This window comes from Protomyctophum parallelum, assembly GCF_964188405.1.
Source record: "Protomyctophum parallelum genome assembly, chromosome: 11".
In the NCBI taxonomy this organism is placed as follows: Eukaryota; Metazoa; Chordata; class Actinopteri; order Myctophiformes; family Myctophidae; genus Protomyctophum; species Protomyctophum parallelum.
In genome coordinates this window covers 22,001,428-22,018,013 of record NC_139707.1, presented here as the reverse complement: position 1 = coordinate 22,018,013, position 16,586 = coordinate 22,001,428, and the positions used below count along the sequence as shown (strand labels likewise).

The window sequence follows — 16,586 nt, the reverse complement described above, 5'->3', positions numbered from 1 at the left end:
TCACGTCTGACATTTGCCATTAACAATGACAATTTTTGACAATTTACATCATATGTAGCAAATCGGCTAACCAATCACATAAATTCAGTGGTCATTTTACATGATCATGGTGAAAAGATGACTGAGAGTGAGAATGGACCCGGAATGTGGAGGGAGATGAACCCGGACGGCGGACGGAGAGCTGGAGAGAGGTGTTCAGAATTGGAGGCAGGGTTATACCTGCCTTCGTCTGTAAGTAATCGATCTAAGCAGTACTTCGCCGACCTATTATTAGCTGTAGAATCGTGGTTTCCATTCTTTGTGATTGCAGATGAGAGCACCCGGAAGCAAGCCCCAGGCTGCTTTTCCCCCTGAACGTCTCAGCGTCTCAACCACAGTAGCTTTGAGTTATTGATTGAGTTATTAATTTTGTTGTTATTTTCGTTAAATCGTTTAAGATTTTGTTTAGTAAGTTTAGGGCTTTTAGTATTTCAAATAAACATTGATTTTTCTATGTATTAAAATAAAAATTGTGACTTTGTACCTATCAGCTTCCACTTCCGTCTTTCTCGTGGTATTTTATATTGCATTGCTCTTTTACTTGGTCGAGGACTTTCCCTCGCAATACTTACTTACAAACAACTTTATTGGGTTTCACAGTAAATATGCACCTAAAATGCAAAGAAATGGTCGCTATATAAATGGAAAAGGTGAAACATAATAGAATGGAAAAGTTAAAGCCAAGGTACCCCCAAGCAAAGGTTCTATTTGAGTTCTTTATTTTATTTATATGATTAGTTTGTTTTATTTTATATTTTACATTGTTTTGATTTGTGTTTCTATGTGATTGTTGTGAAGTTTGTCTTTGTACTATGTTGTTGTTGCTTTTGTTTATTTGAATATGTCTGTAGTGTAAACCCTAAATAAAAACAAAGTTGAAAAAAAAAATATATATATAATATATATTATATATATATGCACCTCACACTTTAACAGTGCACTTTAATTGATAAAGTATGACTCATTCAGCCACTAGTCACATGCATAGTCTATTGGAAGCTTTCAAAGAACGGAAAACCATGAATAACTGTTTCTGTCTGTAGCAAGTGGCGCAATGGATAACTAATCAAGGTTGGTATAAGGCAAATTATAGTTAAAGGTTAAAGGTTAACTGACATATTATTGACTTGAAAAAACAGAACTTAAACTACTTTGAACATTTATAGAAAAAAAAAAGTGACGTGAGTCTGTTCCTATGTTTCAAGGGGGATTCAGTCTCTCTCCAGTGTGGAGAACAAGTTTACCACATTTGTGGAGGGAAGGGGGCGTCGAGATCCGGGTCGGCTCGCCAGGTTCAGGTACCAGCCGGTACCAGAACCATCCAAAGGGAAATTCATTTCAAGGACACAAAAACCTGACCTGCAAGGCCAGGTGTCTAAATCAGTATTTTGTTCAAAAATCATTGTTGTACAACTTTAAATCAAATAAAACTATTAATGAGTAAAGAGTTCGATGTGATCAGTATTGACCTCTTTAATCATTTTTCTATTAACAGTTTATATATCATTACATGCATGCTTTCAAGTATTTTATAATATCAATCTTAATTATTCAACCAAAAGTTCAAACATAAATCTTTCAATATAAACTCATAACTCAAACAGTTAACCAATTGATCCAAATGAAAATGACACCAAACCTAAACTCACCAATGAGTAACAAGGGATTAATCATTAGCACAGTAGTGTAGACTAGGAACCTGCTGCTGCGATGCCAAACAATTCAGCCATCTTGAATGGAGGTGGAAGTGGGAGTGGGGAGTGTTCTTCTTCTTCTTCTCTGCGTTTTATGGCGGATCGCACCAACATAAAGGTGCATACCGCCACCTACTGTACAAGAGTTTTTGATTCTCAGACAGACAGATATTTACAGTGCCCTTCACCATATCCCCTTGCAAAAATATTCAACCACTCTAACGCCCAGACCATTCCCTCGGGGTATAATCACGGTCCTCTCCTGTTATGTCCTCGATGTCCAGGAATTTCCTGGTCGCATCCAGTACCATCTTTATCCTCTCTGATTTTCCACAGTTGATAACCATCGCGATAAACGCAAGGAACTTCCTCTTGTCCATCCAAAATTTTTGCCCATTTCCATTTGATTTTTCCTTCCTTTTGTGTTTTGCTGCCTCCTCCTGACAGCCCGTCTTCTCAACATTTCCCTTCCTTTCTCCTCACCGCCTCAGCATACGAGATTCCCTTTTTCTCTCTGATCCTCTTAACATTTGCTTCCTTTTTCCTTCTAGGACACTCTAATGCCCCTGCATAATGTTTTCCCTTGCAATGTATATGCATTCTGGTTCCTTCTCCATTTCGCATGACTCGTCTTCGCACTCTAACTCCCCACATCCCGCTGATCCCTGAAGATCCATCAACCTTTGAGACAGTTTTCATACCAATGACAAACTTTCCTTCAAAGCTGTCTTCACTTTCTGAGCTATTTCCATTTCTAGCTCTTTTCCTTTTATTTTCCTTTCCTCTTGCATCCTTGTCGGTTTGAATTTCGCTCTCGGGGTCGGCGTCCTCCTCCATTGCTCCTCCCTCCAGAGTCCCCAGCAGCCTGAAACCCGAGTGGGGAGTGTAGGAACTGATGTAATTTTTATACTGCTGTGATTGACAGTTTGACATGGGTTGCCATTTTCGGGTTGCCATGTTGGCTGGGTTACATGTCTGTCTGCGGTCTGCGGAGGACACACACACACACACAGCTAATCTCTGTATGTTTGGGCAAACGGAATTATCTAAAAACGGTCTTTCCTAAATTCCACCATCACATCACCTGCATCAAACGCGGTGACAATAATCTCGACCACTAGCTGCTACACACCCTTCAAAGATGGATACAAAGCCCACCGCTTGGAAGCTCTGACCACCACTCCATCTTTTGTTGTTTTCCAGAAAGGGACAAGAAAAGGAAATGGAAGGAATAGGATAAACACATGTATGATGTATCTAGTGCAATTATCAGTCAGTTATTACAGTCACAGTAGTCTAACACATTACCTAACTAAACGACACCATTTCCATGGAAACTAATTGAAAGGCATCTGGCTTCAGGAATCTGAAGGAAACATCATCTTCCCCAGACGAAAATGTTTACCTAATGAAACCACTATAAAGATTGAACATTCCTGTCCTACATACTATAGCCACGCAAAAAATGATTATGGAATCATTGGGGTGCCTTAGTGGCTCAGCCATTCACCCTGCCCTGACACCAGAAGCAATAACAAACAACAAAGCGACCGGCTTGGCGGAGACTACATTTGCACCCTCTAATTTTTCATATGGGCCTCTTATAGTGCCACCAGGAGGCCAATTTTAGCAAAACACATTTTTTTATTTTACTTTTGTCCAAACAAACATGACACAAATTGGTACACAGTATCTCTATAGTCATGTGTTCAAGACGGATCTGTCCAATGTTTCATATTCCATCCTAATTGGCTAACATTGCTTTCCATTACACCTCAAATCCGCCTCATAATGTCGCTGTAACAGGCCAATTCGTGTTTTTACCTGAAACTTTGCACGTACACTCCCTAGAGGCCATGGAAAAAACACCAGGAGGCCACAATAACCTTACCTGACCTGGCGGGGAGACCTGTGCTACCGGGACGACTTTGATACCTGGGTACAAGTTAACATTGTCACAACCTTCGACAGTTACAGTGATAGAATTGAGGGAAGGACAGAGCAACAGCTAAACTGTTTGACTGTGACTGTGCATATCATTTTGTTATCATGATTAGAGCACCCATTACATTTCTCCTCTACCAACCTGCACGTGCTGCAGTCTTGTCTAAGTACCCAATTGTACAATGCTGTAATAGCAACATGTTTCCAGTTCCACACATTCAAGCAAGGACATGACCGCAAACATGAAAAAGACATAATCCTTAGCAGAAGGCTTTTGTGAGATTACAAGAGTGCATGACCTCAGATAACGTTACTACGGCTATCTGAGCAGTACTGTCTAGAATCTATTATAGATCATTGGTTCCCAACCTTTTTCTGAAGTGCACCTAAGAAAATATTTGGCTCTCCATGTACCACCATAATAAATAACATTTATTATTTGTTTATTTAGTTCAAATACAGGAGCGTATACCTGCCCTTTTTGTTCCATTCCTAAGCCAATAATGATGCTGCTCTGACAAAACTCAGTCTAATCACTAATCAGCATAACTGATGATATTTCTAATGTAATTAATCCATTCGCATATAGGTGTGCTATCATGCCCATTTCAGCACGACTGGATAGCCTATTTCAACCAATTACTTGGTCAGAAGAACTATACCTAACATATATAATTATTTCATCGTCCTTTTTTGGGTGACTCCTCTGTGTACCAGCGGAGGGGGGCTCAAGTACCACTAGTGGTAGGTACAAGTACCAGTGGTTGGGAACCTCTGGTCTAGATCTAACATAGCTATTCCTGACCTGCAACATGCATTTATTTTGAAGTACTTCCTGATTCCCGTCCAAATGAATTCACAATGCATTTACCAAATGTTATTGTATCTATTTGGCAGCTCAACACAGAGAGATAAAATATGAGTCTGTGTAGTATGCTTAAGTGTGTTTAAACTGAAGTGTTAAATACAATGAAATAGAGAAATAGACACTATTCTGCAGTGAGTATGTTAGGCAACTACTCATGTAATATCCATCAAAAATTAAGAGGGGAAGAGTGATGAGTAGAATACATAATAGTATAAGAAAGTAAAGTAAAAGCACCATGATACTCTCTGGGTCACTATTTGAACAATTGAGTTCAGGTTTTGGCTACTTACAGTAAATACAAAGCTGAACCAGCATAATGATGCACAGCTGCCACACCACGTGGGCTAGATCAGGGTGGTAAGACTGTGGCACTGATGTTTATAATCTGGATACTAGGGCATCACAGTCCCTGCTCGGATTAAATTGTCCATGTGTTTATTTGTTACTAAAATAAACCACATTAGCCAATATGAAATGTGTTCTGTGTTCATGTTGCGTGTGCTTGTTTCTGAAAACTAAAAATATGAGCTTCTGAGCTCAATATAAAAGTGATATGTTTATATGGCTTCTGCCCTTACTTTGACCACCTATCATCATAAGGCAGTGGCTATTACTGTACCTACTCTGGATTGCAAATTAAATACAAATATGTACCAGCATCACTATAGGGCCCTTTCCTCAAAGGATAAAATAACTACTGCCATCCTAATTTGCGACTATGTTAAGAGTTAGTAAACTTTATGAACATAGATACTACACAAAACTGTTATGAAGACATGAGTGCTTTAATGAAGTGGATTAATCAAAGATCAAAGAGATGTTGTGAACATATTATCCACAACATAATCAGTGTGATATCTATTCTAAGATATATGAAGATCACACAACATGAGAATAGTGAGACAAAAAGAGAAGCCACTCCGGGATAAGACCATAAGTCAAGCATCCGTGTAACAGCAGGCCAAGTGATATAACTTGACGTGACAGACACTTGGGTCTGATCCCTACAGATGGCTATGGTCATTTTGGCAGGATCAGTGGTACAAATATCATTATCTGCACAGGCTAAGGCTTTCATGTACTATTGCATGAAATGGACAGTAATCCTCAAATGTTTCCAGGATAAACTTCCTGTAAGAAAAGGGCAGATTAAATCCAGATTCCTGTTTTTAGATTAGGAGGGTTAGAGACATTGTTGGCTAGAGTCTGCCAGTTCTACCAAAGGAGTCTGGATTTATTTTTAGCAAGAGATAAAGTAGTAGGCTACTGAACTACTGGACACTTTCTATCTATATTGTGTAAATATCCATAGACATTCCAACCGGAAATACCTCCCTATCTGTTTGTTTACAAACATTATGGTTTGGTCTAGCAGCTATGAAGGCAGCATGCAATCTACATCTGATGACTGCTCACTCTGGGCCAAATTGATTAAAAGCTGACTGAACACACAAAGTAAGTTACGCTCACAGCCAACAAGCACCACACTGAGTAGGCCTACTACAGACGAAAAACAGTTGAAATTGTATTCTGACCCCTCCACGAAAAGGCCTCGTTGTCTTATCCATCATTTATACATTATGGATAATTAGTGTGGACTTTAAGTGTTTTTCGTCTGTAGTACTCTTGAAAGCTTACATAATATTGTGTTAAGTAAGTGTAGAGATGTTACACTGATGAAACACTGTACATTGCCACTCTGTAGTTGACGCCATAATTATTGGCAATGACACACCCCAGGTCATTTCAGGCAATCATAAAAGGACTGGCCAGACTTGTAGTCAGAACAACTGCTGCATTTTCAACACTGTCCAAAGAAATATAGAAGTTATAATTAATTAATAAAGTACTGTAGGTTTGTAGGCTATGGCTAAAATGCATTAAAGTAGCAATATATGTCTTTTGCAGTGTGAAATGTTTATCCTCCATCCTGTCAAAGGATTCAAAGGCAAGCTTAGGGCCTACCTCTGCTTCCTTCTTAGACATTTTTTATGATTTGTTAACAGGTTAGCGTCAATTCCGTCAAATACAAAGTCAATCGTACTTTTACGATGTGCACATATTCTAGCCTACATATACCCACATCCCACACCTATCTGTCATCAATCACATTGATGACATCGTTTTGAAGAGGTTATTAATATAGCAGACAATTCACAGTAGCAGTCAGAACCAATTAACCCAACATCATATGATGTCCAAAGTTCAGTCTTACCTGAGTGTTAAAAAGACATGGAATCGCCTGTGGGTGATAAAGACGTGGAACCTCCAAGTGTCCAGAAGCCATAACCGCTCCACAGGGTGTCCTCTGTTTATATATATTATGTGTATTAGTGCTGCTGGTGGAGGGTGAATGTTAAGCTGTAGGTGCCTCTGTCCTCAGGATAGATATTAAGCAGACGTCTTTTCCCTCTTTTACTGTAACCACTAGAGCTGCTGGCTGAACAAAGCTCTGTTTGAGCATTTTGTCACCCACCAATCCCACATAAGATTATGACAGTGACATCACCGCTGCTGACCAGATTCTTATAAAAGACGGACTTATATTGAATGGCTGCACTACAGGGATGTGCACATATATGTATCATTATAGTAGAGCATTGGCTTGCATCAACACTGCTATAGGAGTTGAAATAAACTGTTGAGCCTGTTCACACAACCGTAATACCGTAATACAATCACATCCCAGCCATTATTTGCTCTAGTTGATGGGGTGATAAAAGCACAGAGAGGGTGAGGGTTTGATTGCTCTGCCATAAGTCATCCTGCACTGGTCATCCTATCAAATCCATCAAATGTTTAAATTATTTTATTAGAAATACAGGTAATAATATGCAACTCGAAAAAAGGAAGGAGAGGTCGCTCAGCTTGTAGTCATGATGCAAAAAAACATTTTATTTAAAAAATGACCAACTTTTCGGCAACAAAAGGGATTCTTCAGGGTATGGTACCTGGTACTTCAGGGTATTGATACCCTGAAGAAGAAATTTTGTTGCTGAAACATTGGTCAAAAAAGTTTGTTGCATCGTGACTATACGAGCTGTGCGACCTCTCCTTCCTTTTTTCAAGTTTATCTCCCGTGGTCAGCACCTCCGTACTATTGGTGTGTGCTATATCTCTTTGTTTGTTTTGTTAATAATATGCAACTCACCAAACTTTGACATTCAGCAGAGGAGAACGGAATGTTGACCTAAAAATATATTAGTTTATTACTTTAATAAAACTGGTGAGCAGAAATGTAAGGTGAATTCTGGCCAGGCCATGGAAAATATGTATACAATTTTAACATTCAGTATAGGCCTACCTGCTTTATATGTAGTAAATCAGTGTTAATTCAAATGAAACTGCATATAAAGTTCATGTTCTACCCCAAATTTTAACCTGTATGGACATATTTTCTAGCCTTCCTGCTTGCTTTAGGGGAGAAATGTAATTTTGAACTTTAGGCCAAAATTAGTGTCAAAATTAGACACATCTGTAAATGTCTCAATAGAAGAGCAGGGAGACCAAATACAACCACCCCAATTGTAAGTAAGGTAGTAAGAATACAATAGAATTGATAAAAAAGTCATATAGGGCCTACCATTTTACAATAAGTTACATCTTTAACACTCAATTAACATAATTGAACTATGACAGTTGGAGCATTGAGGAATTGAAAAGCTATATACCGTCCCTCTGTCACCCAAAACAAACGTTGCATTAGAAAACGTTTGTATTATTATTTTGCCAGTGATGTCATTACTCGAGTAATGAAGTAAAATAATTTAGTATATACTCTGAGTATTGTATTTTCAGATATATATATGAATGAACCACTTAAGTCCTATTTCAAATATGAAAAGAGCACATACAAGATCACAATGCATGTGGGCGGTGTATCTGCTATTCACTATTATTGTACTTTTGAATAGGCCTACTTGAGTATGTTTAAAGCAAGTCTCTCCTGTAGCCATACTGTCTGACTGGAGTATAGGCCTACACATTTGACAAAGCAACTTTCACTATTAGGATATTTGACCAAGATACTTTGAGCTTTGACTGCAGGTTGAGTAGACTATACTTGTCCATATACTTGACACAAACAGTCACACTTAAAATTATCTATATTAACAAGTGAGAAGTTGTCACGTGGCGCAAGCGAACTAGCCAATGAAAAGATGTGCTCATGAAAAACAGTTCGCAACCCCCACCACCCCCCTCCCTCTTTGGCTGCTGTAATGTGATCTCCCCTATGGATCTCCCCTCTCCGCACTCCGCAGAGAAACCCAGTCGCCTCACCATTTCGCTTATTCCTTCTAAATCTCTGCATTTAAAATATAGCTCGCTCAGCGAATGTCTTAGTTACATTAAGTACTTGGTTTGTGCCTAACTACTACGATTAGACAGATCGCGTTTGTTATTTCGCTACTGCCAGTACTTCTGATTGCACGCACACACACACACACACACCACTACCCCCTGTCCCACACACACACAACACTGCCTAGCGGATTTAAGCCATCAGCGCTGGAAGGGGGGTGCGGAGGGTGCTCCAGCACCCCCTGCTGGTGGAGAGGAGAATTCTTTGACATGTCTATCAGAGCTAACATGACGAGACAGCAAAAACCTATTGTAGTTTTACTTTCACCTGCACCAGGTTTAAAGAAATCTAACCCAAACAACAACACAATAAGAGTCAATAATGTTATTATGATTAACTCGGTTAACTAGGTCCTAAATAAGTCATTATTAGGCCAATTATACCCGAATAAGACCCCAAAAAATTCGCGCTGCCTCGCTGCGCTAGGCCGCAATATCTCTCCCACCCTTCAGCTCCCCCTGGTATAAATACCTTCCAGCGCCCCTGATTTAAGCTGTCAAACCTATTTTGTTAAAGTTACATATGCCACAGACACTTGCCTGAACTGTGCAGCTGATATATATACAGCATTGTCATATTTAAAAGGCGCTTTATAGCTTCTCTCAGCTCAAAGCTGTATGAATAAGGAGATAAATGAACAGCTGACGTCGGTGGCGGTGGGAGAGGACGTCAGCTTCTACTAAAGAAAGAGGCAGCGATGGAGCCATAAGTCCATATCCATAAATTCGGGGACATAAATTGCGCAAAATACTGTTAAACATGACGGCATCAGCCTGCTGCATCCTCCTAGCTGTTGTGTGCTAAGCTAAATGTCAACAGGGTTGCCACATTGACTGAAAGGGAAACAAGCAACCAGGTCTATGAAAATGTTAACAGGCCAGATCAAGTCAGAAAATCCGAAAAAGTCAGAAAATAAATCTAGAATAAGCAACAATATTGCTGACTGTCAAACATCATTGTCCAATGTTGTTTTAGAGCAGTGGTTCTCAAACATTTCCATGTCATGGACCACTAATATTCTATATATATATATATATTTATATATATATATTATATTTACTATATATATTTACTATATATACACACCGGTATATACAGTGTACACAAACCGTATATCTAGGTGTGCCCCGAGATTTTTAGGCTATGAAAAGTGTGCCCTGGGACAAAAAAGGTTGAGTTGGCCAAAAGGTAGATCACGATCTACCAGTAACGTCAGATCAGGGGTTTAGCGCCAAAAATGCTCCCCGACAGCATAATCGGAGCAAATACCGGGCAGTGTGTATGAGCCATAACGTGTTGAGACTGTTGACTACACTACACTACACTAATAAGGACACATAATAATAACTAATAACCCATCCGTTACTACATGTGGAGTCAACTCCCGCAATTTCCTTCTTCCCATAGTGCGCGGCAAAGTAACTCTGGGATGAGCGGCCGCGAAGCGGCCGCGAAATTCTAGTGCTAAACAATACAAAACCACACTACAAAAAGATTTTGCAGGGAATAATTGTCTGTTTCATATAGTCAGACTGATGTGATTTACTCATTTACCGGTCACCGCCGGTCAGTTTGGTTTCAAATACTAGTAAGTAATACTAATAAGTAAAGCTGAATGACATGCACCAAGCAATTATAGCTATATTTACCGTCGTCCGCAGTGAGCTCCGCATTTGAGCACTTTGGTCATTCCTATCCATCTTCACTTCACAAAGTTGACGCGTCGCCTGTGCAAAAGTGCGCAAGGCTACGATGAGTTTATCGGGTCTATAGCACGCGCGACACTGACGAGAGATTGAGCGAACACGTCGTCACACACATCAACACGTGACACACGTTTATGTAACGTAGTGTATCCTATACCTATACTCTGTCAGCATTGTTAGCGCGCAAAGAGGGCGCATGTTGATGTTTAGTGTGACTTGACTTGCATGCTGCAGTCTGAAACAAAAAACATGATGAGGGATGTCCTCAAAGGACAGATTTGGACAGATTACAACGGAAATGGAATGGTCTTCAATAGTGTTGAATGATGGTGCATGGTGGCTGCTGGTGTGTGTGTGTGTGTGTGTGTGTGTGTGTGTGTGTGTGTGTGTGTGTGTGCGTGTGTGTGTGTGTGTGTGTGTGCGTGTGTGTGTGTGTGTGTGTGTGTGTGAGACACGTGGTGTCTTTTATAGCCTACTTAGGTTATGTAAATCAAATGTTTATCTTCCGGAGAACATAATAGATGTGTTTTTCTGGTTGTAATGTATATCCTACTCGACATCAACCCTTGTATAGAGAAAACTTAAGTATTTAGCGCCATCTGGTGTAGTTAGTATGTCCAAGAGAAACATTGAGCAGTCGGCAGCATCAGCACAATACAACACAACAGGCTATAAACAGCCCTTTCCGACATAGGCCGGGGTGCTGTAATTATTATAGCCGTGACCACGTCACCATTCAGAGTAGATAACTCGCATATAATACACAATAGGCTATTTTATGGCAGAATGTGGCTGCACTGGCCGGGTGAAATTGATTGTGTTTAAAATCATTCACTTGTTCCATTGTGCCTGCATACATATTAAACTTCAAACTTTTCGAAGTGGGTCCGGAATTCATGGAGGATTGAGGGGGGGGGGGCATGAGGAATTTAATTAAATTCACTTGAATATTGATACCATACCAAAAATATGCAGGTGACATATCTAACAATATAAATATTATCACACTGAGACTTCGACATTTTGACATCTTAAAGAGATAGTTCACCCCAAAAATGAATTATTCACCCCATGGAGACAGGATCGGGCCAGGGTCCGCAATTAACTCTGTCCGATTAAAATAAATAAAAAGGGATAAAAAGAAAAAGAGAAAAAGAAAGAAAATAAATAAAGATAAATCTATAGCCTATACAATTAATTATAGTAAGTGGTGTAGTGGCCTATCAGTAAAAAACATAGCCTATAGGCCTGGAATTCTCACATTAAACGGTAATGGGTCAGGACTCAGGTGCATGCGCAAAATGTGGGTGACCTCTCGCCTAAATCACAATCACTGTTTTAGGGAAGGAATACCGTGAAGGAATCGCCAAAGTAAACATTAGCCAATTACTTTATTCGTTCAATTCAAATGTAGCCTAATCTTAACAGGACTCTAAAGGGCAAGCTGCCCACGCTGCCCAGTTGCATCTTTCCAATTGAATTGCGTTTCAATCACATAACAGATACGGAAGCTTATCACAAACAACATGGATCGTATACTCGTACACTATGAAAAATATGAAGTCCCAGAAACCCTTCAAATGAAAATGATGATAAGATTACGTCATCAACATTGATACATTATCTACACATCTATTATGAAGTTACATTTGATCTGATTATGGTTAGATCAATAACATTCGGTAGCCTATAATACAAAATAGCCTACATATTTCCCCCCACTGGCAGAATAAATTATGCCAGTAGTAGGCTATATGCTACACAAGGACATAATGTATAAATGTAATATATTTTAACATTTTCGACTAGCCTACTAAGAGGGCATGAGGCCTGCAGGGATTAAGTTTTAATCCAGTAGGCTACATCAATTTACTATATGACCAACTGATAAATATTATGTACATTATATTCATATATTACAGTGATCCTCTGACTAAAAATTATTTAATCAACAAAACACCCCCACCCAATAAAAGGTGCAGGTGGTCAGTGATGGAAACATTTACATTTCGGTAGTGATTTGGCCACCTTGATTTGTTCAATGTTCCATGATGTAGAAATAAAGATATAGATAGATAGATAGATAGATAGATAGATAGATAGATAGATAGATAGATAGATAGATAGATAGATAGATAGATAGATAGATAGATAGATAGATAGATCGATAGATCGATAGATCGATAGATCGATAGATCGATAGATAGACGCGTCGAACGGAATATTTAGCTATGAGGATAAAAACTGTAGTAGCTAATGTCCTTGGTGCAATTTTTCTCACACTCTCTTGGCGCTAACATTTCAGATTTCAACGGAGACACCGTTTCTGTAACTGGTGTGGCAGACGGTGAAATTCGTCTCCGCTTTGCTTGCTCAAAGATGCCAGAATCACTTGAGTCAATTGATTTGATCGAAGATGGCGTCTCTATCCAGCTAGACTCGGACAAGTCTTTGGCTTTCGCCTCCTCCGAGCCATTAATCGGGGACCTCTCCGTTGGAATGGCGTCCGATCCGTCCTCCACTAGGTAGTTTGTGCCCGTTCTGCTCCCGACAGAATTCGTGGGCCAGCAAGAAAGGACCGAGGTCGACTTGCTACAGTACTGGGGAGGCGTGCGCGCGCCCCAGCCCGACGGGTCCGCGTAATAACCCAGAGGTCTGTTGGAGCAAGCTGCGGTCGGCAGGGGGAGAGCCTTCACTCCGGCCGCGGCGTACGACAGCAAGGTGGCCGCGTTACCGGCGAAATCAGCGGCGTCGTATGCCGAGGCTGCGAAGTCCAGTCGGTTGTTGGCAGGGGTGACAAACCATCGCTGCGGGGAGGCGACGGCGGGATCCTCGGTTTGTTGCTGAGAGAGCAAGCTGTTGCTGAGTGGGACGCTGCAGCGCTCCGTGCCAGCAGCGCTCCCCACGCCAGGGTGAAAGCGGGACTTGGCATACGAGCTGACAAATTGGTCCTGCAGGAACGAGCTAGTCATGGCATATCTCGCACCAGGCACGATCTGTGAGCGCGGAGAATCACCTGGTGATGGAGTTAGGCGGTCGATGTCGCAGCCTGTGTAGACACTGAAAAGATGGAAAGCCAAAAACTATTTACAAACGTAGGCCTATAAGCCACCCGCAGTGCATGTTATAATTCACTGACCTCGAAACGAAGCGACTGAGAACAAATATGGGAATGAAACCCAAATCATTATAGGCCTATTGAAAGTAGTTCCATTATAAAGTGTAATAAACTTTTTTCTTTCTTTTACTTTGATTATAAAAGCACAACACTTAGGTTTATATTAGCCTGTGCTCCTGTTAAATGAGGATATATTTGACCCAATAGAAAATACTAATTAAATAGCTATTCCAACTTTGATTTTTTTTTTAATCAAAAATGTCAATCAAAATAATAATAATAATAATAATAGTAATTTGACTACATCATTCCGATCCAATTCGCACATACCGAGTAGGCCTGTACAAAAGCAACGAGTAGGGCATACAATACATTATACTTACGTGTCATAGTTGTCCCGAAATCCCTTGGCAAATGGATTATGGTCGATTTTCAACTGCGTAATCTGCGAAATTAAAATAAAATAAAAATGAGCTGCTTGTGCTTTGTTTAGAAACGAATAAATTGGTCTTGGAGCTCGTGTTTAATAATCGTTGTCTTACGTCGGTATTCTGATAAGCTGTAACAGCGATGAACTGTGTTTCTGTGAAGGTGAAAGTCTGCACTCTTCCTGACTGGCTGCTATCTTCTGTTCCATCCTCGTTCACTTCCACCACATGCAGCCTGGGCTGGTACTTGTGGAGGGACTGTAGAACCACCATCTGGGACATGAACAAAATAAATACTTCAATAATCTCACAGCGATGCTGAATTCCAGACTATTACTGAATTAATTTGATCACCGGTCAATTTTTCCGTTATCAAAAGTATTTTCGTTTTGGACACGTGTAAAACAAGCAAGCACAATCACATTTGAAGTTGGAAGCCATCATGATTCATGGGGGGAAATTATTACAAATTATTATATGTAGAGGTCATTGTCGCCTCTAGATTGGCGATGCGGATCTGCATTTTCCAATTTAGATTGCACTGTTGCACATGCACCAATAACATAAAGTAGGCCATCTCTAAAAATAGACAATATATGAAAAGTGTATGTACCTGGCCCGTATTGTTAGTACCACCCTTGTTGTTCGTTAGCTTCAGTTTCCCAAATGATATTTCTTGACGCATCCAGTGCGCGCCCGTATTTGGCGAGTCCGGGTGCATGTACACCCTATTTCCTGAGGACACATAATAAATAAAATATGTAATTAGGACGGCCTATACATAGTTTAATAAAAATAAAAAATATTGTTTACATTTAAAGGGATATACTGTCCATGGACATTTCAATACCGCCCCCCCCCCCCCCACACACACACACACACACACACACACACTGACACATGTACACATCAATTAAGCCGAACTCGAAATTAAAGTAAAGAAAATAGGGCTAAAGTGGTTAACGAATATAACCACCACAGACACAATAGATAGGTTTTTAATTGATACGATTTTGAAATGCGTGATGTTCTATACCTGTTACATTTGTGTCAGCTTTTCCACATGGCACCCACTTGCCTCCTTGAAATCGCCAGTGGTTGGGATCAGCGAGGATTACATCCACAAATATATTGTAGTGAGCAGTCGGATCAAGGCCAGAAATGTTGAAACTTAAAAAGGGAAACATTCGTCTGTGGGGGAATAAATGAGAGCACAAGAAAACAGATGTATAAATATCTGTATCGCAACAACTTATAATAAACTTTTACGCGTTTAAGCCGCGCACGAATCTAAGATGATATTTCACCGAAAGAAGACAACTAGCGTTTATTTCTTCCACTTTTTTTCCTTTTTCTTTCCGTTTGGAAAAGTTAGAATTCGTAAAATGATATTTCCTTACATTTGTATGTACTAATAGGCCATATACTTGACATTGCCGTTGACAAATATATAAATAGGCCTATAATCACACGCGTTTGTCAAAGGAAACATAGTTGTGGATTACTTACCGCCCTTGTTTTGTGATAATCATCTCTGTTTGGTGTCTGTGAAACTTCAGCCACAAGGCCCTGTTGCACAGATACACCTGCGCCTTCCCAGGGACCAGTCCAGCTTGTGCCGATGAGAACTGGTAGAATGCCGCTCCCTGATAAGTGTGCCCATACTGTTGCGCGTAAGGGTATCCGGTCGCCGGGTAGCCCTGCGGAGAACTGTTGGTCAGAAGGCTGTTGTACGCTCCATTGGTTATGACCGGGTGGTGAGCCATGTAACGACTGGGACTTCCAATAGAAAAGGCCGGGTGCGCTGGTCCATGTTGACTCGGATAAGGGAACATGGCACTGGGAGCTGCGGAGACTGACTGCGGCTGGCTGGATTGAGAAAAGATATACCTTTCTCCAGCAGATCCATCAAAATTATGATGACGAATGTCGGAGACGCCGTGAAGATCAGGAGAGAGTTTTCCCTTCTGGACGTCCCCCGGCGCGTCCTTGGAGTCGGGGAAATGGTCTGCCTCCGACTGATTCGTCATCTCCCTAGAGTTTTTTTTCAGAGGTGAACTTCTCTCCAGGTTGTCGCTCGCAGATATAATAGGATGGTCCTGCAACGACAGCTCAGATGATCCATCGGAGCTTGGGTAGCCACTGCCCACATTCATAAATTTCTTGGAGAGATCACTCGCTGCCGGCGAGATGCAATTCTCGACCTGCATAGTTCAATGGCGAAGTACCGTTCCGTTATTAGCTCAACCTATATATCACGAGCTTTTGCACACGCCTGACTAAAGGCGACGAAAACGCCTTCCTATATGGTTCGTTCGAGGTAGCCTACTTTGTGGAAGGCAGAAAATTAACCAATTGACACCGTCATGCAATCAGGAAGGATTTTCTCGACACCACTCTTCCTGCATTGCTAATGAAACAAGTAC

The 16,586-nt window shown here is 40.6% G+C and overlaps 2 protein-coding genes across 2 annotated transcripts in view; both read right to left on the bottom strand.

The window, feature by feature from the left end:
- slc4a10b (solute carrier family 4 member 10b) overlaps positions 1–10,694 on the bottom strand; it is a 40,566-nt gene extending 29,872 nt beyond the window's left edge. The window contains exon 1 of the mRNA XM_083777407.1: positions 10,558–10,694. Coding sequence (XP_083633533.1) covers positions 10,558–10,608 — 51 coding nt within the window. The 5' untranslated portion in view covers positions 10,609–10,694. The remainder of the gene's footprint in view (positions 1–10,557) is intronic.
- A 2,145-nt stretch (positions 10,695–12,839) lies between these two features.
- On the bottom strand, positions 12,840–16,370 carry tbr1b (T-box brain transcription factor 1b; the record flags this gene model as incomplete). The annotated part of the gene is made up of 6 exons (XM_083776052.1): positions 12,840–13,674; positions 14,116–14,177; positions 14,275–14,433; positions 14,774–14,895; positions 15,197–15,351; positions 15,670–16,370. The coding sequence occupies 6 exons, from the start codon at positions 16,368–16,370 to the stop codon at positions 12,840–12,842; spliced, it is 2,034 nt and encodes a 677-aa protein (XP_083632178.1).
- Between the last annotated feature and the right edge of the window lie 216 nt (positions 16,371–16,586).